At 40.7% G+C, this 25095-nt stretch overlaps 1 protein-coding gene across 2 annotated transcripts in view; it reads right to left on the bottom strand.

The window, feature by feature from the left end:
• The window catches only part of usp25 (ubiquitin specific peptidase 25), a 39931-nt gene extending 15185 nt beyond the window's left edge, over positions 1-24746 (bottom strand). Inside the window, exons 1-17 of one of the 2 annotated variants that reach the window (XM_065962820.1) lie at positions 24517-24746; positions 17778-17855; positions 16697-16841; positions 16422-16545; positions 12447-12609; positions 10589-10675; positions 8263-8400; positions 6934-7010; positions 6377-6450; positions 5038-5189; positions 3192-3319; positions 2973-3068; positions 2637-2801; positions 2273-2505; positions 2085-2155; positions 1749-1977; positions 366-626 (exon numbers count right to left, since the gene is read on the bottom strand). In XM_065962820.1, the coding sequence (XP_065818892.1) occupies positions 366-626; positions 1749-1977; positions 2085-2155; positions 2273-2505; positions 2637-2801; positions 2973-3068; positions 3192-3319; positions 5038-5189; positions 6377-6450; positions 6934-7010; positions 8263-8400; positions 10589-10675; positions 12447-12609; positions 16422-16545; positions 16697-16841; positions 17778-17855; positions 24517-24558 (2263 nt within the window). In that variant the 5' untranslated portion in view covers positions 24559-24746. The remainder of the gene's footprint in view (positions 1-365; positions 627-1748; positions 1978-2084; positions 2156-2272; positions 2506-2636; positions 2802-2972; positions 3069-3191; positions 3320-5037; positions 5190-6376; positions 6451-6933; positions 7011-8262; positions 8401-10588; positions 10676-12446; positions 12610-16421; positions 16546-16696; positions 16842-17777; positions 17856-24516) is intronic. The other variant, XM_020631176.3, reaches the window with a different exon arrangement.
• Positions 24747-25095: the final 349 nt, after the last annotated feature.

Raw genomic sequence — 25095 nt, 5'->3', positions numbered from 1 at the left:
ACATTACATATCAGTTTGATTGGTGTGAACATAATTATTGGTACTTTCATCTCCTAACTTAGAAAACCGTCCTGCCGTGTCTGCATAATGCATTAAAAATGAATATAGGCTGAATTGTGAACATCTTAGCTCACTTTTACAGCAGGCAGTTGTCAGTGAAGTTCTTTCCAGTGATCTTATGAATGTATTGTCAAAGGCAGACAGAGTACTAAGGCCGCAAGGCAATATTTCAAGGTCATTTCCTCATCCTTTTTTTTTTTTTTTTAGTCTCAAGAGAACAAGAGTTTTCTGTATTTATCTTCCTACCCGGTATTGATTCTCAATTTAGTATTCTCCTCTTCTATTCTAAGCGTCGCGACCCTGACCTGCGTTGTCTGGAGGGCTGGACTCGATACTCATTGGCTGAGGAGAAGAGGATGAGGTGGAGGTTCTAGACGCCGCCAAGGCAGCTGCTGCGGCTGTGGCCAGGGCCAGCTTCTCCTGCTGGGCCTTACGCGCCTGCAGGGCGTCCCACTCCTGGATCTCCTTGTCGAACAGCTCGTTGTCCTCCTTCACGTACTGCTTCAGGTCTGGAGGCAGTTTGTCCATGCCGCTGAGTATCTGTCCTGTTTCTTTATCAAACTCCTCTGAAAAAAATAAACAGAGAAGGAAATAAACATAATCTGCTAAAAACATGACAGCAGAGGTAAATTACTCTGATTTCTAAAACTACACTAAGAACAATAGAAAACAAATAGAGGAGAGATGTTGGAACACACACTCTCTACACGGCATGTGGTGAGGAGAATTTGTTTCTCCATCTAACTTTTTCCACTTTTCCCTAAGACTAAGACAAGTCTACTCCTGGCATGATCAGAAACGAATAGTCGTACGGGTAAATATCTTGGTAGGGAGCAGCCCCAATCTTAACTATTGGCTTTTGTCTGGGGACTTTATAGGCTTTGCAAACAGGGGCCACATTTTTACAGTTTGCGATAAAGGACTTCCAACTGAGGCCCCGTGTCCACCTTGCATTTTTTCCAGGCTGAAAAGCGCTGCTTGTGCACCCGGGATTGTTTGCATGCATCGTTTGTGCCCTGAGAAGAAAAGCGCTGCATGTCCAGCCTGTTTCTATGACAAGAGTCGGTTGACAACGGCTGCTCTATGACCAACACTGCTGAGTTTTTTTAAGTGTATGTTTAATATTTGAGATCTTTTTTTTTTTACCCCAACAAATGCGGAGCAAACAGGAAGTGGGTACAAGACACGATCCGTAGGCAGCAAACCTACAGGGAATATCATACATTTGGAAAAGAGCGCCTGGTGACTTCAACTTCTGAGAACGCTCTCTACTCATTGAAAACAACTGAAAAAAGACGCTAGCATTTAGGAAAAAACGCTAGGTGGACATGGGGCCTAGGACTTCCAATTCTATGTCACATAAGTGAGGACATATAAGTGGCTTTTTTTTGCTGCACTTCGATGTATGTGTTTGTCTGAAGACAAATAATTATATGAATAATGATGAGTTCTAGGGTTGTAGTCTGCCTCTTTTGCCTGTGTTCCTGCATACAACCACTTAAGTCCACTTCAATGCTACTGGGACTATTGGGACATTAAGGGCATCCCTAACTGTGACCTAGTCCATCAACTGTTTCGGGAAATTGTCTGAATTAATGAACAAAGTCAAAAAAACAAACCCTCAGGACAGTTCCTACAATAGTTCTTCATAGACACATATCTTTGTGTGTGTGTCTGACTGTCTGTACCTTCTATGAGAAAGGGTTTCTTGTCATTGATATACATGAGACAGTAGGCACTGGCGTTGCGATAACCTCCAAACGAGTCCCTGACCAGCTCCTCCCAGGACGACTTGGTGACAGAGATGTCGTTGTACTTCATCCAGCAGCGCTGATGTGGGTCGTAGATGTAGGCCCAGTAGTGGCCCGCATTGGCCTGACCTTCATGGACCAGCACAGCATGAAGCCTGTATGGAACCTAGATTTAAAAAAACAGAGGAGACTTAAGAAACTGATTTAACAAAGGGAAAAAGATGAGTCTTTCTTAACTGCATAGATGACAGGTAGCAGAACATTTTGACTCACCTGCATCATTGATTTGTCCGAGTACATCAACTCAATGGTTCTGTGGATTCTGGTTATGCTCCCCTGCAGATCTGATTGGACAAACATCACATACAATACATCCATAAATGTCATCTAATCTGGTCGGTTATATCATGCAAAATGAACAAAAACATTAAGGGCCGCAAACAGCAGGCGGGCAGACTTACCACGGGTGTCATTTTCCACTTCACTCCTCCAGCGGTGCAGGCAGCCCTCCAGCACCCTCAGCTCCTCATCAGTGATGTGTCGAGGGGCGGGGTGCATGGGGAGGTCAGGAGGTAGCCTGGACTGGGTAAAGGGCTTATGAATGGGTACTCTCTGCTGCTGGGCTGCAGTGGGAGCTGGGCTGGGACCCGATGCTGAGCTCTCTAATGGAGGCAGGGAGTCCTGCTCGGCTGTGCTGCAGGGGGAGACACAGTTTATAACATTTAAATTAAAACAAATCTACACCAGCATGGCTGTTAACTTCAGCCAACCAGTCATGGTACACTTTACATCCACCGATGTATAACCAACAGAAACAAAACTTACCTTGGAAGGGGCAGCTGTTGCCCTGTTGTGCCACCAGGTGGTGCTGATGAGTCAATGTCTTCCACAGGGGAGGTGCACACTGGTTTACTTGAGGCAAACTCCATGGCATACTGGAGGACATCTGCCAGAGGAAACCTCTTGGGGCCGGAGCCATAACTCAGATACCTGAAGGAGAGAACAGAGAGAGATAGTCAGAAAAGAGAAAAAGAGAGGAAAAAAAGGCAGGATAATAGACAAAGACGGCGAGAGGACACAGTCAGGGTGAGAAATCACTCTCAATAGTTTTGCAGAGAGCTTTGTTATATAAACAGGTATTAAAGAAGTAAGAAGTAGTACCTCTCCAGTCGCTGTTGAAGCAGTGTCAGGTGCTCTTTCAGCCTCCTGATCTCCTCCCTCTTGATTCTGGTTATTTCTCGGTTTCTGTCCATGTACCTAAAACACGAAGACAACAGCAGAGGGTTGAGTCTTCAAGAGTTCAGCGATAGATTTATTAATAACAGCAAACATAAATACTGTGTTTAATTCTCTGATAAAAGTGTCTAATGTTGATTTCACCTGTCCATGTAGAGCATGGAGGGGAACTCGAGCTTGTTGTGGATCTTCTCAGGTCGCCCCAGTGCCTGGTTGAACTCAAATCTGGACAGTTCAAATGTCAACACGGGAGGAAGTTCTGTGAACCAGTGCTGAAAGAAAACAGAATGATCACGTTAGAGCATTCAGCTTAGTGAAGCTAGTTAGATTTTAGTTTACAGTTAACACACCTGATAATGTTGCTATGTCTGCAGATTTACATTTGACCTGCATTTCAACATGTAATAGAGGTATGAAAGGATGATTTCTTGTTCAATTTCTAACAATATGGAACACATTTGCATGAATGAATCCACGTTTGTAGATGTGATTGCTTTGATGACTCATCCTTTAGTTCTCTTTTACAAATGGATATTTTTTTCTTAATTTAACAACATCAGTGTCAAACTTTGTTAGCACCTGCTATAAAAGCATCTCCTAAACCTCAACCAGTCATTTTATGTTTTGCCAGGTGAAAGTGACCTGTATCTGATCTTTTTTGGCTCCTATGTGATTCAGATCTGATTTTGAATCTGAATCTGACAGTGTGAACAGCACAAGTCACATGGAGTCTGATCTTTTCACATCAGATACCACGTTCAGATGTGGATTCCCACAGGAGTCTCTTACTGATACAGGCCACATTTATTTTTTAAAAAAGCGACGTGAACAGCCATACAAAAAAATCAGATCTGAACAAAAAAATCTGAATTGAGCATCAAGACTTGCAGTGTGAACGCAGAAATGGACCTCACACTACTTAGCGACGGCTGAGATGATCTGCATAGACGATCAGAAGCTTCTATGAATGAGAAGCTGCTCTGTGATTGGTTTGTACACAGAGCATTGAAGTGTCAGGACTAAGGTTATTTACCTTTAACTAACATCAACACATACAGACAAGCCACTTAATAAACTCGATATAATGGCATGAAAACAGATCTAAAGTCTGAAAGGATTTATAATCTTAAAAGAATAAAGAACATAGAGATCAGTGAAAATGAGTCAGTCCTGCTGTCACTTCTCCCCCTGTTGCTGCTGCACTGATTCATTGTCTGGCAGGTAACACTGACAGCAGGAGGAGGGGCTGGTGTGGGAGTTGACAATTTGCTCCATTTTTAAAATGCATGACAAATGTGGTTAAATAGTCCACACACAGCCTTCTTTGTTTGAGCTTTTTCATTACAGTTAACCATTTGCTTCATAATCACATTATGGCTGAGATATACTGAGGGGATCAGAGAGACGAGAGGCAAAGCAGTGAACATATTGCTTCTATGCATGAATATTCACACTTACAGGCTTTTTACTTGAAAAAGGTTTCATTGCAAATCGTCATCATCTATACTTATGTGCGCTCATGCTAAACTCAAGTTCACTCCTGCTTTCTATCCATGCTCCCTCCCTCCTGCTGATGGCTGGGTGCCACACTCCTCTGTGTTACCGGCCTGATAATTAGCTGCTCCCTGCTGCCCCAGTGGGACAGCGCAGACAAGGCTACAGCTAAGCAGAGGTCAGACTCTGAATGACCCAGGTGTCACAGAGAGGCCGGGGGGGTCAGCTCTTTGGAGAGGATCCGCCTAATAAGCTAAAATGATTTCACCTGATTGAGTAAAGTGATTCAGAACTGTAGACTCTATTGAACTGAAGGTGTCATCTTTAAACACATAGTTTAAAACACATTATTGCAGTACTGTCACTTCAAATCACTTTGTTTATACATTAACATCTGATAACAAAGATTGACTTTCTGGTGATTGACGTCTTTTATTTGAAAGTTTTGGGAACATTTTAACCGGGACAACGGTCGTCTTTCATCTCTGGTACTGACCTCTTGTCCCGACCTGGCCGAGTTCTCTGCCGAGTGCAGGGACTCGATCTCGCCCTCGATCATCGCGGCCTCCAGACATTCGTGGAGATCCTTGAAACCGTTCACCTGCAGTGGGTACTGCCCAAACATCTCTGTGTTTTCAAACTTTTTACCTGTGTGCGGAAAGTTACAAACGTGCATTAGAAATAAACAGACGACCTCTGATAACGGTCAGTCGGACACCGCCAAAGACACTTACAGGAATCATGGTGTTCATGTGTTTCTTTTAATGACAGCAGTCAATATAACAACTGAACAATTATTTGAACAGTCTGTCCAGCTTAGTTTTTGTTCCTGCATCTCCCGTTTCTGAGCACCCCTGAATGCAGCAATCAGAATTAAATGTTTCTGTTGCAGATAATTATGCTTCTTTAAAATGACATTTCCCCTCAGGCAGACGTTTAAGTCTCTCAGTTAAAAAGAAAACTTACAGGATCTATTTTATTTTCACTGCAACACACATTTTAAACAAGGCTAGACAAACACTACTTTTGCTTTTACCTTTTTATGGAACTTTTTGTAGGATTTGATGATTTGATGCAAGTCTAATGGGTGTGAATATTCTTACGTTATTTGAGCCTCTAACCAAAGTTCATTTTCTGTCACTATTTCAGAGAGAATAACGTTTTTTTAGTATTGAATCTTGAGTTCTGAAACTGAAAATCAATTTAAAGTAGCTAAGTAGGTGTTTCCTTTTTTTAATCATCAGCAGAAAGCTGTGTCCATTGGTCAAAGTAAGAGAGTGGATCATAAACATCAGATGATAAACTGTACACCGGTCAAATTCTTGTCAGGCGTGACGGCAGAGTTGGAGAAGCAGAGAGCGTGAAAGAAGGAGCTGTAACGAGCCATTTCACAGCCGTCTGAATCCGAGCTGATTTTCACTTGTTCAGCAGTCACTCACTCATCATATACCAGCTGCACAGACCTCCTGCTTCAACTACTGATGAGAGAGCGAGGGAATAGTTGCTAGCGGACATGCAGATGAGGCATTAAGGTCATTTTATGAGCAGCAGAGTCCACTGGCCCAGCTTTCGGTGGCTCTGGGCCAGTATTGTCATGCATAATAAGCACAATGTCAATCAGCCATCAAGGTCTTCCACAATCAATGCTAGCGCGCTCCTCTTTTACATGGAGCACATCTCATTAAGACAAGGTCACCTTTCATTACTGGGGGCGAGGACTTGCATGCATTCTGGCTGATGCAATCAGACCAAATTAATGCTTTAACTCTCTGTGATTGTCCATCCACCCGCTCACTTTTTCTCTTTATTGGCTTTAATTTAACAGCTCATCTCACCTTCCAGGACACCCACAGCCAGGAAGCGACCATAGAAAAGCTCCACCATGGGGTTCTTTGGCTTCTCACCCTCCCTGAAAGCACAACAACACACAGGCCAGAGTTGTTACAGGACGGCTGTACACTTTTGAAAATCAAATTTAGACTTTTTAAGACCCACACAAAGAAATATTCATGACATTTCTGCACTGTGTAGCAATAGTGCTTTGCTGGATTTCATGTGGGACTCGACTTGAAAGCTTTTGTTTGCATATCTTGCAAGTTGCCTTATAACCATTATTTCCCCCCTGTTAACCATTCACTGTATTTTTCATCTCGATAAATGCAGTGAATGGTCAGGTGAACAAGCAAATGTATGAAGAGGACAAAATCAGCAAAGAGATGAGATGCACTGCTCTGTCCACATGAGTTTTCAAAATCAAAAGCTTTGAATGGTTTATGACATATAACTGTAATGAAGACATACAACATCTATACCTTGTGTATCTATAGAAATCATTTTGCCCGAAGAATTGCAAGAGAGTACTGTTTGATTCCCCCCCGACTTTAGCAATTACCTGTCCTCTTCAGCCTTCATCTGGAAAGCGTCCTCCAGCCAGTCCAGCAGCTTGTGGGTGAACTCGCTCACATCCTGCTGTTGAGCAAAACGCAGACAGAACAAACAAAAGGACCAATTACATGACCGCCTATAAGACATGGGGATCACAAAGTCAAACTGCAGCTTCAAGCAAGAAAGCCCAATGAGTCAAATCAATGCCACGTCTGTCATGTGCTGATGTACACTGAGCCTCGTACAAAAGATGACTCGTCTTAGTCGACTGATGGCTGAACCTCAGAGGGAACCTGTGCGCCACAAGGCCGCTCTCTCATAGACATCAATGCCAAACACTAATTCAGGTCGATGCCCCTCCAACCTGACTAATACACCGAGTAGTGACATGACTGATGAGCACAGAGGACAGAGAAGCGACCTCAGTTAACCTCTGCACAGCCACTGGCTTAGAGAGAATGTTTATGTGAGGACGAGAACACAGCGGTTACTGCATATTACAGAATACATGCACAGAACAGTTAATACCCAGTCAATATTATTCTCTGCAAAGTTCAGAGGGGATGATGAGGGTTTGAAGATTAATAGTTATAGATAAGAGAGGTTAAGTGCCTCAGGTTCAGTAGAGCTGAGTCAGGAGAACGGCAATGACACTTAGCGGTCAAATCCTCGGTTTAAAGGAAGAGGCACAAAAAGGGGGGGGGGTTAAATAATGAGTGTTACATAATGAGTTTGTAAACAGGTAAGAAGAATTTATTTTATGATAACAGGTGTTTGCAGGGGAAATTATTGTGTCATAATAGTCATGAAAAATACACAAAAAAAGAACCGCAAAGTACACTGCACAGTCTCTGTACTCTACATATTAATACACAAGTCTCATAGTTAATGTTGGCGGCAGTAGCTCAGTCTGCAGGGAACTGGGGTGGGAACCAGAGCAAGTATGGATTGACTAATTTATTTTTATATTTCTTAGTAATGACAAACATTACACATAACAGTTAATCCCTCAAAATGCTTTTTAAATGTATTGTTTTATAACATAGAGGAGAGATTAGAATTAGACATTTGTTTTTGTTTTTTTTGTAGCTTTTAAACTGAATAATTGGATTGATAGTTATACCCTGAAGTGTGCACTCTGCAGCTGTATTACCTATGAACTACAGGTGTTGTAAGGGGCTTGGAATATTACCATGCTCAATATGCTTGGATCAGGGGTCCAAAAAAAAACTTAAACTTGGAGGTGTTGACTTACTATTTTGATATCTTTTTCTTTAAAACAGACACCACCTGTACACTTCTAATGTTATCAAACAAGTGTTATTGAATGACTTACCTGCTGTGACTCACTGGCCTTGAAGGCGTCTTTGAGGATTTCCACAGCTCGGGATGGATCCACATATTTCCTCTTGGAGCCCACCATGAAGGAGAAGAGGTTCCTCAGCTCCTGCATGAAGGGCAGGTTCCTGTGCTCCTGTTCAGAGACATAAACAACCGATTAGTGAATCGAATCAGTTTTCATCATCTCAGATGGAAGCTGAACACTCCACAACAAATTCACTATTGTTTTTCATAACTCATGTAACGATATAGAACTTTAAAGAGCAATATGTAACTCTGACACCTAGTGCTTAAAATGGGTACTGCAGTCCAAATTCAAAACATTGGAGAGAGCTGTCTCCCCCCCCTCCTCTCTAGAGTTGATGCTCACGCAGGTCACCATGTGGTGGATACTGAAGCTTCAGTGTTTATCCAGCTCTGCATCAGTCTGTAAACCTTTCTGTGTTCTAACCTCTCTCCATTTTTCAAAATCATCTCCAATATTGATCCTAGTTTGAGCACGTTTCTGCTCGTGGAGCTTATTAGAAACATGCAGAGGCTTTTTAGGTCGGGTACAATCACTTCTATCTGAACCAGTTAGCTTACCAGCTTTCATCACTACTACTGTTGGTTTGCCGTTTGCCTGGCAAACTGAGGAGCGTCCAAAACGCCTGTGTGGGGGTGTCTTAAAACCGCCTACCTTCTCTGGTCCAAACAAATCCAGAGCATTCAGGACCAGAATCTAAAGTTAGAAGGAGGACATACTGGCTGCTGCATTGTTGTCAGAGAAGCCAGCACTTCAACAGAGCATGTTTCCTTAATGTCTGATCATATAGTAAGATCACTTTATGATTTCATTCGGAACATGTCTTACAAATTGATCCTTAAAGAGTTATGCTTAAATTTTTGTTTTCAGAGGAGAGCTGAGTTGACTGATGATGTAGCTGTTCATCAGGAGGCTTAAGGCCTGCCTCAACTCCCCCTTTGTGCATGTTCCTAGATTGATTGAAAGTTAGGTTGAGATAGCGTTTCCTGTAAGGTGACCGCCAATCGTTGGGGCCTCAAGTCGTCTCTTCAGAAACCATCGGTTGATGTAACTGAGGAGACTACATCCATACATCAGTATTTGATTTGAGCGGTCTGGGCTTCAGTAGAAACATTGGGGTGCGGCAGAGTGTTCTCTGTCTGTAGATATAAAGAGCTTTAGCTTAACCCTATTCAGACTACCGTTTCAGGCCACACTGTTTACATCCCTGTGATGTAATGGAGGAACAAAGTGATCCCCCCCTCTTTAACGGCTTCAGATGTAGTAACAGAGGAGGTAACAGAGGTGAGATGGTATTAGTGGAGGCAGTGGGGGAGCACAGCGCCGTGTGTGTGCATGTCTGACTGTGTGTTTATTTAGGGCTCACGCTATGCCATGCTTCTGCAACGGCAAAAATGCAATGTGAATTCACAGACTTGGACCAGAATATTGCGCCATCGCAGAATCAACATGCGAAAAAAGCAGTCCGAAAGGGACTATAAGTTCTTACCTCCAGAAGTTCCCGGTGGTTTTAAACCACTTAAATCCTCCCTTTGAATCACACATTCATTACCTGTCATATCATATACTAGACCTTGAAGATAACTTAGCAGCACACAATAACAACACACTTTTCCTGTGCCTGTGACTGAGGGGAGCCGATGCAAAGATTAGACTGTAAGCTCTAGAGGACTCAAATTGCTAAAGTTAAAGGTCAGTGTTAAGGACCAGGGGAATTTATATGAAGAGATGAGTCCAAACTCCTAAAGTAGAGGATTAGACTGGATTAGTGAAAGGCTTCCGACCCTACAGTGACGACTCGGCAGTGAAAATATGGACAAACTATACCAAGCTAAGAACTCTCTGCGGTGACTGTGGCTCCACAACTTTGAACATCTGAAATGTTTCAATCCAGCGTCATGAAAACCCATCCCCCCTGCATGTTCAGTAGCGTCTTTGTGAGAAATACAACATTTAATTAAACATATCACACCAGTGGGTGCTTCTTGTAGCTTGTTATTACCGAGTAACGTGAACACTAAAAGCCTAAACACTGAGATGCTGTAACCCAGGGCCAGATCACACAGCTGCTGAACGCTGGCTCACAGCTCAGAGAGGGTCAAACCCTCGGAGCAAAAGCACTGCTAGCTGTGAGAAAACTATAAAAGAGCTGTAGTGATGTAAACAGGAGCTGACAGGAGGTCGCAAACACAAACAACTGAACCAAAAGGCTTTTAAAAAAAATCTTTACATTTGGTTTTTGGATGCTTTGTTTTCCTGCTTCAAAGCCTGAAAGCAGAGAGGGCAGGGGTCTTACCTTCTGGTTACGTGGCAGGTCATGCACTCTGGCTGGAGGTGAGTAGTTGAGCACCAGCCTCTGAAACTCCAGCAGGTTGAACAGAGACTGCAGGATGAAGAACGATAAAGACATGTTAGTATCATCCGATGACATGGTTTTATGCCAGAACAACCCTGATGACAAAAAAACGTTTGTCTTGGGTTTTTTCTCATCGATTTTACAAAGTCCTCTGCTTCCTTATGTGCAGCATAGAATCTGCAATAATAGCCATAAGATTTGAACTTTGTAAAAAGACACACACTACTTGGTAGCACTGAGCTGTAAAACGATTTTATAAATTCCATTCATTCTTTGCATCGTTTGTGTGTATGGGGGGGAATGCAGAGGGAATCTAGCTAATCAGCTACACCTGGTGCTATTCATCGCCTCTCATTAACTGAGATTAATGTACATTTTGTAAATGGCCCCAGACAAACTAAACAATACACTAAACTAAACAAAATTCCAATTCCGGGTTTAGAGCGACAGTATGAGCCACCACAGCTTCCCTGAGCTCCTGTAAATCAGAGTGAGAGTTCACAAATGTCCCAATCAGCTAACGTGTGAAAACTGTGGAGATTTTATTTTCAGGCCAAATCACTCAACCCTTCTTATTTGTGTTCTTTTAATCATAATAATTTATCCTTTTATTAATCCCGCAAGGTGAAATTCAGTTTTACACTCTGTTTAATGAACATGAACACAAACATAGGCTGAAATACACACACAAGCACAAACAGGATCCTATGCACATGCATTAATGGAGAGGTCTCAGGGTGAGGGGGCTGAACACAGCGAGCGCTCCAGAGCAGCTTTGGGGACTTTTGAGCCATACCTTAAAAATAATCATTCTCATTCACTTGTTTATATATTTCCGACTTTTTCCTAATGACAAACTAAATTCAAGCAACTGTTCTTAGTTGTTACAGTACCCCCTCCTTTCTGGCAGTTTTAATCTATGCCAACAAACCAATGTATCATTCACAACCTTCCACCAGCTCCAGTCCTTTAAACAATAATTAAAGCTACAGTATAAACTATAAAGCTGATTCCTTTCCCTTACTCAATGGGCTAAGAAGACAGAGTGTGTTACATCACCTGTTTAAAGACCTGAAAGATAAACAGGGGTGATGTGGGAAAGTAAAAACATGATAAACTAAGTTTCAGAAACACTGCTTTCGTTTCTGTAACGCTGGGTCATGACGGCATGTTTCTGTTTTTTGTAAGTGAAAGTAAACATTAAAGTTGTCAGGGTGTGTACGTCTTGTTTGGATAAGAGAAAGTTGTTTACTGGTGTTCTTGTATCATGTGCAGTTGGATCGTTTGCGAGCAGAGACCTCAGCTTAAGGGAGGGGAGGGGTTGCATTACACACAGGAGCCAGGCATCATGTGATGGTGTATCCAGTGTTCATCTGGCATATTTCAGCTCAGGTCACATTCTGCCACTGAGTCACAACACACAAGAGACTAACTCTCTGTGACAGCAGGGGCTAACACTATGAAGAGTTTACAGTGTTTTCCCAGCATATAAACATTCAGATCTTTTATCCAGTGCTTTTTAGAAAGGCTGCAGAAGACTAAAGTGTCGATATCTGCTTCATAACAGAATCATTAAGTACATGCAAACAAACAGGAACACACTGAGAAGTCCAATCCTCTCTCATAAGGTTTGTAGTTGCCAAAAAGAAAAGGAGTAGGTGTAAGAGCAGAATACTGGAAGAAATGGCAAAAAGCCAGGTTGAATAACAAGAGGCCTTCTCAACCAAAATGAGGAGCATGGAGTCTATAGAAAATCTCTTTCTAAAATGATTTCATGCTACTCTATGAGTGTGCTCACCTGGATGACAGCGCTGAACCAGCAGGTATTGCCAACATTTTTCAGCCCCACAGGGCAGCTGTCTATCCTCTTCCTGTCATGTGGGTTGGGTGAATCGCTCCATACTTCTGTGTGGGTGCGCTTCAGACTCGCCTTGTTCTCCGCTATGCTGGCCTCCAAAACCCTACAAAGAGAGAGAGAAAGCGAGAGATAGAAGAAGCAAAATGTCGAAATTAGAGCCAATAAACATATATAGTTATCTCAGCGTTGCCATCCACTTCATGCACAAGAAAGGCACGAGTAAACGCCCGATTCCACCTCTTTTTTTTTTTAATCCTTTCTAAATGTCTATTTGTCAGTTAGCGTTGCAGAATAGTCTTGCTGGTCGACTCCTCACAAAGTTGCAGCCATTTTTCCAGCACAGAATAGAGCAGAAGCTAAGGCTGTTAACTTGTAAATGTCCCTCCAGTGCATTGTTCAGAACGTTTTAACACATAGGCACATTCTCTGAAGAGGTCTCCTTCTCTCTGCAACCATCCAGCACAGAGACTTTAACATGAAAAACACAGAATGTAGCAGTTTGCTACAGGAAATCTGCTTTTAATTGAGTATCTTCTTTGACACACATGGCTACAAGTTAAGTAGCTTGTTGGTGTTGAGCTTGTTTTGAGGTTAGGATTCCTTAAGTATGAACAAGGTTTCTACCTGTAGAGTAGATAACATGCAGATATGACTTTTCTCTCAAACATGAATATGTATCTGGCACAACAAATAATAGCCTTACTTTCAAACAACAGGCCCTGAAATGTACTGTTGTACATGTGTTTATAATCTTAAACTATTATACAACTCAGATGAACCCAGGAGGTGAGACTGTTCTCGAGAAGATATTATACTCAGTTTGAGTTGTGAGAAGTAACACACGGTCTGTCCACTTGTGGTGTAAGAGAGCGCTGCTTCTAACAGCTCATAAACGATCCTGAGTGCAGACTGGTAGAGTACAGGCAGCGGCTGCTGAGAGCTCACAAACACCCAACAACAGCCAAGTTTAGTGCTGGCCTGATGTCAAGCTGCTCTCAGAGATACCGTTAACTAATTACTTGACATGATCTGATGTTTGTTATTTTATCCTGTCAAGTGACAGCTCGACAGCTGCTTTAAACGAGAAACTGGAGTCTGAATGTGTAGTACGAGCCTCTTTGCTAATAAGAGAGTAATCCTTATTTACAGATTCTAAATAGAAATGTAGAATCAGTACACGGGGGTCTGGACTGTCAGCATGGAGAGTGATATGTTCCCGTTTGTAGTACATTTGTAGTCTGAGCTGTATTGACCAATCACATATCACCAGGTTTTGGTTAATTCAGGAGAAACAGTCGGTGTGGACAGCATGAACATTGTCTGAGTTAACGTCATGCCAGCTCCCGTCAGCGGTAATATAACGAGGATTTATTGATCTCTTTAAACAGATATCTGGATGAAAGTGCAGCTGACAATCCATTGTAGCTCAAACGTTTCAACTTGAGCCACAAAGCTGCTCGACACTGTGTCACCAGAGCTAATCAGAGCTCAGATTTCCAGACTGCCTGAAATGCATCAGAAGTGATCGATCCGAACGCCGTTCAACAAACAAACGTTTTGAAAGTGTAATTCTTCTTCTCCTCTTAAAGAGCCCATATTATGTCCTTTTTGGGGTTTGTATATTTAATCTATGTACCTACTTTTGTACGTTCACAATAGCTAAAGTCTGAAAAAAGTGTCTGTTTTCATGTACTGCTCCTCCTTGCTCCCTCTACGCTCTGAGTCCGTCAGCTACACTCTGTTGAGCCCACACTGTTAGACCCCACGTGGGCCAAGTCTGCTCTGATTGGTCTGCCGATCCGCTCTGTCGTTATTGGTCAGTTGCTCAGCACGCGTCTCGGAAATTTCAACATGAGCTGCAGGGCTTGCCACAACGAGCCAATGGACTTAGATCAGTGATCTCACACTGACAATGACGTCGGACTGACACATTTCTATCGAGGGGGGATAGAACCGAGCGCTACATGCAGCTAATGCTACAGCTAACAGGAGGACGTAGGAGAAGCCGCGTTTCTGCGGGCTTTGACTTTTTGCACATAGATGTTTCAAAGATGGATGATTCAAAAGAGGCTTATTGCTGCTACTTTTATTCCATTATTAGATTATGGTGATGTACTGTACATGAATGTACTCTGCTCCCTCCACATGGAACAGTCTTCAAAAACACTCAAATTGCAGGAACTCATCACTATTAATGATTTTAAAACTCGGCTCACAAGTTTTTTAATGGCTAATTTTTGAGAATTTTTGAGTTGTTTTTGTTTAACATGATCTTGTCCTCCTTCTCCTTCTCCTTCTTCTCCTTCTTCTCCGTCACCTTCTGTACTGCATTTGTCTCTTTTTCTCATGTCTGTGCTTACTTTTTGGGTTTGTTTTATATTTCCTTTTTGCTGCTGCCATTTTGGCCAGGCCTTGCTCGAAAAAGAGGTAATTTGATCTCAAGCAATTCCGCCTGGTAAAATAAAGGTTAAATGAAAAATAAAAATGTGCCTAAACATGCACAGGACACTTGTAAAACACACTAAAGAGCATATAAAACCAGAAAAAGCATAATATGGGACCAGAACAGACAAAGCTTCATTTTGTTACTTTTGAAAATCTGTTTTATGATGTTGTTATTTTAGCTAACTTCAGCCCCATTGGTTGCAATCCAATCATGAGAAAAACGTTGTTTTTTTCAATCTCATACCACTGAAGTGAGTCAGAGTGAAGCTGCTGTGCAACTTATAATTAACTGTTGAACTGAACTAAGACTCAACAGATGAACGATGCTGATCCAGGATGTAATACACCAAGAAATGACAGCTCTTATATTGCAGCCATTAATGCGATACGGAGAAGGAAGTCTGGTCTGGACGTCGTTTAGGCTAACCCCTGGCTTCATTAACATCCATTTCCAGAGGCGTACATCATCTATCAGATGGTGGACAAGGTTTTCTGAGATAGCTGAGAGGTGAGAGTGATACGAAGTGTTTGGAGTCTTTGTATTTTCCAATCCACAGTGAAAGATTCAGTATTCAGTCCAACAGAAATATGTTTAATGCCCACTCTTTATTACCATTTGCATATTTTTCAGGTAGCTCACAGTTTAGGGCTCTGCTGCACTGCTGCCTCCTAAAAGGCCATGATTTGATTCATCAGTGCAGATGACCTGAAGTTACTTAAAAAAAAAAAATTAACCTTTTTAATAAAATGTTTGTATAAATAACAATACATGATGAGTAATATGGGTTTCAAGCAATAATTCACACGGCTGTTAAGGGGAGCTGAATTATCCTTAGAGGCTTTTTAGGCAAAAACAAACTAATAAAGCAGTTTAATGTTAAAAACAAAACAGTGCCTCTCTAAAGCTATGAGGACACATGCAGACATGACAAGCTACATGTCAGGATGCTGCTAGCTTGTTTTTAGATGGTCAGCTTGTTCTTAAACTTTGATTTCTTCAGTGTTCTTCGCTGTCACGGTTTACTTTGACAGTAGGAACTTTTCACAGAGATCTCCCGCTCTCCAAAAGTAGACCAGGTAACTAAAACCATTTTTTAAAAACCCAGAATAAAGACAAAAATCTGGTTTGCGTGCAGCCCTGAGCACGCAAGAGTTCAGTAAGTGTGATCAGTTGTGTTGTAACCATTACTGAACTGTTAAAATATGCCAGGTTCAGATTCCAGACCAATCTTTCTGTTCAGATCAGGACATCGCTGATTACAGTACGGGTCTTACAAAACATAAATGCAGAGAAGGTATATTTTCATCTCACCCTGAGCACATTCTTGTAGGTGGTGCTGTCAAGTGTGGATTTTCATCTGAGGCTTGGCTGAATGTAGGTGTTTTTAACTGTTACTGATATAACAGATACTGAGTCCAGAATTTCTTGGCATGTTTTTCTTATTAGTCAGTTTTTGTTGTTGAGCCCACCTGCTGATGGCCTGCTCCTCGTCAGTGATGCCCGTCTCCCTGAACGCCCGGTTCGACTCCTCCAGGCTGAGGGCGATCGCTCTCTGCAGATCATCTTTATCGTCTCCAGTCAGATCTATTACATCTGCGTTAGGAGGAACAAAAAAACACACAAAGGCAAACATAAAGACAAACACAGCCTTGTTGTGAAATTATACACTGAGCAGATATGTTTCCATCTTCTTGTATTCAGCCATGTTAGGTCTACAGGTTTAAAAATCACAATGTGGGCTCACTTGTATCTGCCTGGCTGCCCACGCTGATATATCTGTCGCTGGCCACCTGGGACGTCTGGTAGTAGGTCGTCTCATCTTGCTGAGGAACCTTGGCGTTCTTCTCGGTCAGAAACGCCACAGCCTCGGCCAGGTCTCCATTGCTCACCTGCAACAACAACAACAACAACAACAAGGTGTTTGTTAAGGGTTAAAGCAGTTGGATAGAAAACGGGAACAACTAGATACAAATACATTTTACAAGAATGTAAGGAGTGTGTTTCAGTGTGTTTCACTGTGTCTTAGTATTCTTTGTTAGCAGTACTTAGGTCATAGAGGGGGGGCTGGTCATGCATTAAATATAAGGAGATCACAACAGCCGGCCCACCTCATCTACGCGAATGGGGTGGACATGTTTTTTTTTTCAGGGGGACAAAATTTTATGAAGTCTGAATTAACACACAAGCAAAATACAAACCCAAAATAAAAGATGCAGTAAGAGTCTGTGTTCTACACTTTATATCAAAATGTAATATTATTTCTATAAAAACAGACTTATGGAAGAGCTGCTGTTGTTATCACATTAGATTATACATCAAGCTTGTTCTGATATTTAAATATATACAGTGTGTGTGAATGAGCTGTGTGCAGTGTAACACATGGGGTTTGTAACACATGGGGTTTGTAACACATGGGGTTTGTAACACATGGGGTTTGTAACACATGTGGTTTGTAACACATGGGGTTTGTAACACATGTGGTTTGTAACACATGGGGTTTGTAACACATGTGGTTTGTAACACATGGGGTTTGTAACACATGTGGTTTGTAACACATGGGGTTTGTAACACATGTGGTTTGTAACACATGGGGTTTGTAACACATGTGGTTTGTAACACATGGGGTTTGTAACACATGGGGTTTGTAACACATGGGGTTTGTAACACATGTGGTTTGTAACACATGGGGTTTGTAACACATGTGGTTTGTAACACATGTGGTTTGTAACACATGGGGTTTGTAACACATGTGGTTTGTAACACATGGGGTTTGTAACACATGGGGTTTGTAACACATGGGGTTTGTAACATGTTTGAAGATGTACCTGCAGGGCCTGCTGAAGCAGTTGAACGTCTGTGGTGCCCGTGACCTCCCTCAGCTGGTTTAGAAGTGTCTGCTGGTGCTGTCAGAGGAGAGAGGGAAGACAGAGGTTACATGTAGAGGGGGAAATAAAGGGTCCTAAAAAATACAATCTCAAGGAACAACAATGACAAGTATATACATAATTTACTGTTGAGAGTTTATCTATAAAGCCCCATTCAGAGAAAGAGTCACTCAAAGTGTTTTACAGAGTTAAAACCGATAATAAGAGCATTACATGACATTAAGATATAAAATATATGAAATACAATGTCAATTCAAAAAGGAAATACAAAGGAATTCAATTTAAGAAAAAGTTAAAGCAGAAAACAAGTTATGGCATTTCTGGGAAGGCAACAGTTAAAACATGTTTTAAGCCCAGTTTTAAACAACTGAACATATTTTATTGTGTTGGTGTACTACACATGTCAAGGTTTTGATTTTTGATAAACCAATTTTTTATCTCTGTAAGATCTCAAGTCGCCACCGCCCAGAGAGGACGAAGAAGAAATGGCTTTTAGCAATTTGCATTGTCCCTGTTAAGAAATAAAGAATAAAGAAGAATAAAACTAATAATAACAATGCAAGTCAGGTGTTGAAGCCAAGAGGGGGAATAGAAACCAGACTCCTGCTTTACCCTCTAAACAGACTGCATGATCTCGGAACTGTGTTACCTTTTGTTTAAAGAAAATGTTAACCACAAAACAATACTACTATTATCTGCTCGTAATGTTATTCTAATCTCCACATATCAGACCTTAAAGAGCGGATACAGTACTTAATCAAGCTGTCAACTTTGACCCCTGTTAATGAGTCTATTGAAGTCTGGTGACCTCCTGATGTCAAGCCCAGCTGCACTGTATAACCTAACACACACTTCACCTGCAGCAGAGCTCGGCTTGAATAAATGGGCGAGAGAGAGAGAGAGAGAGAGAGAGAGAGAGAGAGAGAGAGAGAGAGAGAGAGAGAGAGAGAGAGAGAGAGAGAGAGAGAACAAAGACAGAGAGAGAGAGAGAGAGAGACAGAGAGAGAGAGAGAGACAGACAGACAGACAGAGAGACAGAGAGAGAGAGAGAGAGAGAGAGAAAACTTAATGTCAGCATCTGAGGCTGGAGGCTTTATGTCTCCATGAGAGGAACTCTCTCTTCTTTCTTTCTGCCTGATGGAAAGGCTGCAGCAGACAACAGATACCAGCATCACTTATAAAGAGACTTCACTGGTTAAAGACGATTTCTAACACTAGGTTGACTGACTTCACATCCATGGTAACGCTATTTTATATTTACGTTTCTGAAGACTTTTAATGCCGTTGCTGCAGTTACTAAAAAGGTGGTGAAAAAAAGCAACGCTGGATCTGGGAGAATAATTATTTTATAGCCCAAAGTGTCGACACAGACCGATCCCAAACACATACATATTAGTTCAGAGTCATATCAAATACAATCCCCCTCCTTCATTACCTCTAAGCACATTTTACACTGATCAAACACATTCCTCTCTCTCTCCTTCACAATAACAGCTTAGTGATTTAGAAAGAGCACTTTTGGTCGAGCACTAAAATGCTGGCTGACTGTTAGAGTCTGTTACCAGTCCCAGCTGGTCTGCATGAGTTATGATAGTCTTTTAATACACCTTTGTTTTTTACAGTTTTAAAATCAAATCAATGCTGTTCAAAGAAAGGGACAGTGGATTTATGTAAGGGAAGAAAAGATCAAATGTTTATAATTAAATAATAAGCAGACTTGAAAGAACATTACATTTATTGTAGAGTAGGTAAGCTAAATCTAATAAGTGAGGAGGACTGTTTTTTTACCCTTAAACCCTCCATGACCAGTGTTTGGCATTTTTAGGATTTCTTTTTTCTGCATTCATAAATGTTTCAATATATTATTACAATATATTTTATAAACAAATGCAAATTAGTGGTATATGATACAAACTGACATGTAAAGGGTTCATTTTTTAATTCATGATGATTAAAATCAATTTAAAAATATAAAAAAAAAGTGTTATCAGTGTTTTTTAGAGTTTAATATTGTTTTAAAAAAAAATTACTTTAAGAGGTTATGGCCATTTTGAGAAATAAAATCTCTTCGAAAAATCACTGGAAATTACTGGAATAATTATAATTTGAAGCCCCCTTGTGATCGGATCTCACCTCCTCGCTTCGAATGCAAATGAACAAGAATCCTCCTTCACCATTACTGCCTTTCAAAACGAGAAATGATAATAACAGAACATGAGCAGCACAGAGAGGAGAAATACGAGTGCACGAGTGGTACAGAGGAGCAGATGATTCGGACTGAATTGATGATTTTCTTTTCAAATATAAATTAATGACTATTCAAATATTTGTAAATGATGACCCATCATCAACATGTATGTAAAATCTACATAGGAAATTTATTTTCCATACCACCTGAAAACTTCCACAAATTAACCCTGTATTGATAAACCGAGAACTGTGGCACTCTAAAATCATTTCTGGCCTTCATCTCCGTCTCTATCCCGATTTTGAGGTTGTCTGCCTTGTGAAAATGTGATCGGGATTCAGAGATAATGTGAAGTTGGATATCATAAAATATATTTAAAAAAACCGTATAGCAAATCCACACATTGCCCACATAATTTCACTAAAGGATTTTCCATTAATTATTTGAAGAGACTAGCTCAAAGAATATATTTTCTCATCACATTAATATAACTTCAAACTATACAGGTATCAGAAAGATTTGATTTTAAACAGAGCACTGATAGCTCAGTCAAATACATGAGAAAGGCATCCGTGTGTAGTTCCTTGAAGTAAGGCGCTCGGTTGTTGCCGCCCTGGGGGAGCTGCTCTGAACCTGGTTTCACACCTGACTCGAGTCTTGCTTTCAGCTACAAGATTTTTTTTGTGAGCTTTCCAAGACAAAAGTGCTTTCATAAACCCCAGGGGCCATAGTGTCACCACTGTAAGTGAAGAGAAAGTTCACCGCTTTGTTAGAGTAAGGGCACATAAATAATGCACCACACCCAGTTTGTCTGTGAGCAGCATGCTCACCGTTTAGTAGCCACAGATGCACACCTCATAGGGAGGTGAACTGTAATGTAGCATGTTAGGTCACAGCAGTAGATAAGTAAATACCAATACAATCTGTGTATGAGTAAGGTGCTTAAAAATGTTAATAATTAGATACTTTGAATACCAAGTTATAAAACGATGCTTAGTTGATTGACGGTTTCCAAAAACACCAAAGCTTTAAAGTCTTTATCTGTGATTTTTCACACTTAAATGTAGAAAACAAATATATCCTCTGAAAATAACTCTGTGAGTCATGACTGTCTACAATGGGTGTAACACCCGAGTCACACTGTCTGTGATGTTTTCAGAGTTTTCACACTCCTATCTTCAGTTTGTTTACATCGCCAGGATGGCCGGCTGACTCCTCCCCTCGTGAGTTGTTTTGGTTTCATGCTGGTGGATCAAAAAAAAAACCCCACATATAAAGCCTTTAAGTAACGTCACATCTACAGCCATGTTTTTAACCAAACTCTGCCACGAGAGAAGAGAGAGCAGTGTAAAATACAAAAACATTTTGGCAATGCTTCTGTTAAATGTTGACAACATATTTTTGCAATTAAGACAAGTGTGCAGAAGTTTCTCTGCAATTTTTGTTGATTAAATCAAAAATGTACTGAAGTATTGGGTGCCAAGCAGGACTTCTATTTGTGTTGCCCTGGTATCAATATCTTTTGATTATTACCAGTACCATATCTAAGTTTGAAATTAGGTTATTTCTTTACATGTCACTTTAAGAGAATGACAAATATTGAAGTGGAAATCAGACATCGGGGCAAATTTTGCAGAAATACAATGTCCAAAATACAATGAACTGAATGGAAGACGGAGACTTTTATCAACACATTAACAACTGAAGAAAAATACAGCAGGATAGTTTAGTTAGAGAACAGCTACAAGAGATAGCAGTCTGAAAATCCAAAAGAGTAACTTTGAACTCACACATTTGTGACAGTTTTACATCACGTTTCACCCCCTGGCCTGGAGATAAGTAAACAAGAGGGCAGAGTGTTTGGGTCATTGACAGAGGCTGATGGGTGCACGTTCGTTGGCACAGAGAGTGGCCTGGTTGATGAAGTGTGAGGGAAGTTATACCTCTGACAGATTTGGGCCAAGTCAACCACAAGAGCAGTTACACACACAACACAACACAACACAACACACCATGTGACCTGATGTGGGGCATGGCTGTTTGTCACACTGGTCATCAGCCATTAAAAGAACGCTTGGGAATAACACCACATAATGCTCAGCAGGGTACATGATCAGACGAGGGGCATTCCCACTGAATCTACTATCTATCTGGTCCTCACTGCTGCTTATATGTGCATGTGAGAGTTGCAAACAAAAACAAGTCAGTGACCTAATTTTACGATCCACAGGTCCCTAGATGAAGAGCTGCACCACACCCTGCAATCATGAGCCCTCTAATGATGGAGCACAACTCTAATGACTAACTAAAACCCACATGGCCCTGAGGCACCATCAATACAAATCAAGCTTTTACAGAACTGTACAAGTCTTTTTATTTGTTGTTGTTGACAAATATTAAGTCTTGTGCAATGGCCATCAACTGTTGAAATATGCTCCAGACCGTTTTTAAGCCCATCTTTCTAGTCATTGTTAATACTGAGGCTTTTGAGCTTTGTTTAGTTTGCATGCATTCATTATTTTAATCCAGTAAACACATATTATGTACTCAAACATGTCCATTTATATCAGCTAAATATTTATTTGTATCCCCTCTAACTACTGAATCTCGATTTCCCATTGTATGAAATGCATTTGGATCTTTATTTTATTTTTATCAAATTGGTTTCTATCTTGTCAATAGTCTGGCATACTTTACTTGTTTTTAGTTTAATATTCATGTGCACTTGTTTTCCTCATTGTTAGGCACAATGAGGCCTGTTTAAGCAGCATTCCTTTTATGAATGCTGATATAATACAGCTAAAGATTAGTATGAGTATTGTTGTTGTTGTTCTCCATATTAGATTAAATTCAGCCCCCAGAGAGGTCAAATGGCATTACAGAGTTAGTGTTAATGCTGCTACTTTTAAGTTTGAGTCATGGCTGAAGTATTTATTTCTGTCTATGCTCCAGACTCTTAACATTTACAGCCCATCAGATATCAATTTCACACTGCACGGTTGTGTTTTTCAGCTATGTGAGCTATGTTGGATTTGGCTTAATAAAGAGCCCATCCTGCACAACTGAGGCACAACATTGCATGCAGTGAGATACAACATAACTGTGGTTACATAACTCTTATGCAAAGTATTTCTTCTTTCTTTTCATTCATACTAGCAAAGCAAACACATAACCCACGTTCAGCAGCATCAGTGAAGTGGTTACATAACTAACCAAAGCTGTGCAATGCTGGGGCATGGTGGTCAGAGTAAATCCCATAACTACTAGTCCAGAGGGAACAGACGTAAACTGGGAATGAGATCACCTATAACCTAGTGATCTGCTTTAACCAGTATGAACCGTCACACACTTGGCTTGCTGTCGGGATAACGTTACTAAATCTCCGCCAAGCACCATGGCTCGGCTCCGACTCTCCCTCCACCCCTGGCCATACTTTGTCAACAAACATTTCACATACTGTGTGAGAGGACTAACTAAGGACATCATTTAGCACATAAACATTACCGTAAACGCCAACATCAAAACGCTGAGTTAAGACAGAAATGTTCCCTCTGATCATTACACACCAGTGTTATATGTGTGTGTGTATATATATATATATATAGTGTGCAATAACTTTGTCATTCACTGCTTTATAATTGTCTATTTATTTACTCAGTCACTGCCCTTTAACTGTCTATTTATTTATTTATTCATTGCACTAAAACTATTTATTTACTCATCCAGTCACTGCACAATAATAACTGTATATACTCTTTCACTGCACCATAACTTCACTTATTTGCACTATTTCTCTATATTTATATTTGTTTAATTAATCAGTCACTGCAAAATATATATATATTGTATATATTCTTTCAGTCTCCACAACTGTCTATTTATTTGTTATTATTATCATTCACTCACTGAACAGCAATTGCTCTGGACACTTTTTGCATATTTCTCTTTCATATCACCATAAATATATTTTTGTTGTTGTTTTTGTCAAGGCTGCTGTTTAAGATTGCTGCAAACAAAGTTGTGTTGTGTCTTGTAAACAATGATAATAAAGATTATATCTATTTAAATCTGTATCTGTCACTTGGCCTTGTTTATTTCTGTTGACGACACAGTTAGCACAGGATGCTAACGTAACCAGGAGAACTAACGCCGATATTAACACGTATAAAAGGCTATCTCTCGATGTGACACCGCGTACAGAGACAATGTCCAGGTTTAAACTTTACACAGCACCGTTACTTAGCGTCGACTAGCTTAGCAACATACTAGATAACGCTTTACAGCTAGCACAGCGTCGGGCCTAGCGTAAATACATCTACTTACTTTGAGCAGTGATTACGTGTATGTGCACAATAAAGCGCCCCAACTAAAATGACAAATCAGGACTAACACAATTAACAGAGGAGCTGCCGAGCTGACTCTACTATTACATCTACATCTAAACAATGTAGCTATTTAGGCTAAAGTTAGCTAGCAGCCAGGTTAGCTTACCTTCTGAGAATGCTGCTGGAGGACATTCTGCTCCACGGTCATGGCGGGTTTAGAGATAAACTGTGTTAAATTGAAAGCTGGATTCGCAAAATGTAAGAGATAATTTTCCACTAAAGCGATTTAAAACACGGTGCTATGACATCCCCTCCTTGTTCAGCGACATTACGGGCGCCATGGCAGAGTGACTAGCGCAGGTCGTCAGCAGGAATGAAAACATTGCTCTGCCTTCACTCAGATCTGGGATCGATTACTTACGTCTTACGGAACTGCATTTACGTTCAAATCTCGGATAAAGAAATTAGAATTACAAGATTTTATTTTAAGAGTTGTAATTGTATTATTGACCACAACCCCTCATTATGTGTTGTAGTTGATTTTAGTTAGGATTTTTCAAAAGTACACTCAGTTCACTGCACATTGCACATATTGCACATTTCAAGTTTACTTTTTCTTTACCATTTTGTTTTGTACCTTTTGCACTATTTAGAATTTATTACTGTAAATATTATTTATCTTATTTTACCTTATTTTATTTTATCTATTTTACCTTGTTTTATTTTATCTATTTTACCTTATTTT

The sequence above is a fragment of the Labrus bergylta genome, chromosome 14 (assembly GCF_963930695.1).
Source record: "Labrus bergylta chromosome 14, fLabBer1.1, whole genome shotgun sequence".
Taxonomy (NCBI): domain Eukaryota; kingdom Metazoa; phylum Chordata; class Actinopteri; order Labriformes; family Labridae; genus Labrus; species Labrus bergylta.
Note: the sequence above shows the minus strand (reverse complement) of the source record. Positions and strands in the feature narration are given on the sequence as shown.